Genomic DNA, 1,693 nt, shown 5'->3' with positions numbered 1-1,693 from the left:
CAGCCTCCTGAGTAGCTGGGATTACAGGCACGCGCCACCATGCCCAGCTAATTTTTTTTTGTAGTTTTAGTAGAGACGGGGTTTCACCATGTTGACCAGGATGGTCTCAATCTCTTGACCTCGTGATCCACCCGCCTCGGCCTCCCAAAGTGCTGGGATTACAGGCTTGAGCCACCGCGCCCGGCCCAACAACATTATTTGTATCTGTTATATTCTGTCCAGCTTTAAGCCATATTCTTCCTCACAGTCATTCATTTTCAAATTACACCACCAAATAGTTGGCTGATTTGACAGAGAATTTAGACAGTTGAAAATTTAATGATTTGAGTTTTATATCTGCTCTTTCTGTTTTCCCTAACACTTAAAAAAAAAATCTGTTTATAGTAAATGAACCCTATCGCTTTATGTCTGTTGTCCCATGATGAAATCTAGTTAAGACTATTAGTCATTCATTCTTCTGTATCTTTTGCAAATAAAACCTCTATCAGTTTCCCTATAACTTTGAATACTGATAGCTTTTTTGAATGAAAAATCTATACCCTCAGAAAAGTTTTTTAAATTATTCTTTTCAACTGTGAATCCTGGCTGTTCTCAGGATTACAACTCTACCCTTGGGTTAAAATGATCAGAGAGCCGTGTACTTGACCACATTACCTTGGTCCCTTGTAATGAATTGTGCTTCAGCATTATGTTGCTGGTTTCCACAGGGAGATCAACTTAACCACTTCTCACCTCTCCTCACACATGGGGGAGAACCAGCCCTATGGTGAAAAAAGCTAACTCAATGTTGTCTCAGTGGTAGTGACGAATCAGTCAGATCACTTAAATTCAGTTCCAATAAGAATGCATCATTGACAACATTGAATAAAATTAACTCAGGCAACTGAAGCAAACAACCTTTTGATAAAAAAAACAAATGGCCAAGACTTTAAAAAGCAAGCTTCTAGTTTTTTACTTTACCTGCTAATGCTTCTGCTGTATCCTGAAATTTCTCAAAGTGTTTTAGCTTTACTCTAGAATTAAAAAAGAGAGATACATGTTATGGGTGGGAGAGGGTGCAATGATTCAAAAGCCATGTAACTTAGAAAGAAGTGCGTGACTGTTTCCAAAGCACACACCAATGAAACATGCCTATCATTGTGTATTGTAGGCAATGTTAGATATTCTTCATAAAATTAATAGTTTTTCTCATTTATTTATTTTTAGAGATGGGATTTCACCATGTTGACCAGGCTGGTCTCAAACTCCTGACTTCGTATGATCCACCTGCCTAGGCCTCCAAAGGTACTGAGATTACTGGCAGGAGCCACCACACCCAGCCAAAATTAATATTTATCTAATTGCTAGGCTAGCAATGCTTAGACTATTACAGAGAAAGTTGTAGGCTTTGAATGAAACTTGGGCCAACAGTAAAGATTCTGAGGCTTTAACATAAACCCCTGTTGCATAAAGCTGTACAGAGATGGCTTTATTATACAGCACAGAATTGACCCAAGGAAAAAAATGTGACCTTTTTAAGTTAAGAATCTCAGGATATGCATTTGTCTATTCTATACAAATGCCATTAAAAAATAGCCTATTGGCCGGGCGCGGTGGCTCAAGCCTGTAATCCCAGCACTTTGGGAGGCCGAGGCGGGTGGATCACGAGGTCAAGAGATCGAGACCATCCTGGTCAACATGGTGAAACCCCGTC

At 39.6% G+C, this 1,693-nt stretch overlaps 1 protein-coding gene and 1 non-coding gene across 4 annotated transcripts in view; both read right to left on the bottom strand.

Moving 5' to 3' along the window:
- Positions 1–1,693, bottom strand: part of NOP58 (NOP58 ribonucleoprotein) — a 37,159-nt gene that overhangs the window by 25,347 nt on the left and 10,119 nt on the right. Inside the window, exons 3-4 of one of the 3 annotated variants that reach the window (XM_017536817.2) lie at positions 961–1,013; positions 655–761 (exon numbers count right to left, since the gene is read on the bottom strand). The exons of 1 other annotated variant lie outside the window; for it this stretch is intronic. Coding sequence is in view for 1 of the 2 variants with exons in the window: in XM_017536815.2 (XP_017392304.1) it covers positions 961–1,013 (53 nt within the window). In the remaining variant the exon portion in view is untranslated. The remainder of the gene's footprint in view (positions 1–654; positions 762–960; positions 1,014–1,693) is intronic. One more of the 3 variants, XM_017536815.2, reaches the window with a different exon arrangement.
- Positions 781–865, bottom strand: LOC119472458. The gene has a single exon (XR_005201602.1). It is a non-coding gene; the product is annotated as a small nucleolar RNA SNORD70 (small nucleolar RNA).

Source organism: Cebus imitator, unplaced genomic scaffold (genome assembly GCF_001604975.1).
Source record: "Cebus imitator isolate Cc_AM_T3 unplaced genomic scaffold, Cebus_imitator-1.0 Scaffold101, whole genome shotgun sequence".
Lineage (NCBI taxonomy): Eukaryota > Metazoa > Chordata > Mammalia > Primates > Cebidae > Cebus > Cebus imitator.
Note: the sequence above shows the minus strand (reverse complement) of the source record. Positions and strands in the feature narration are given on the sequence as shown.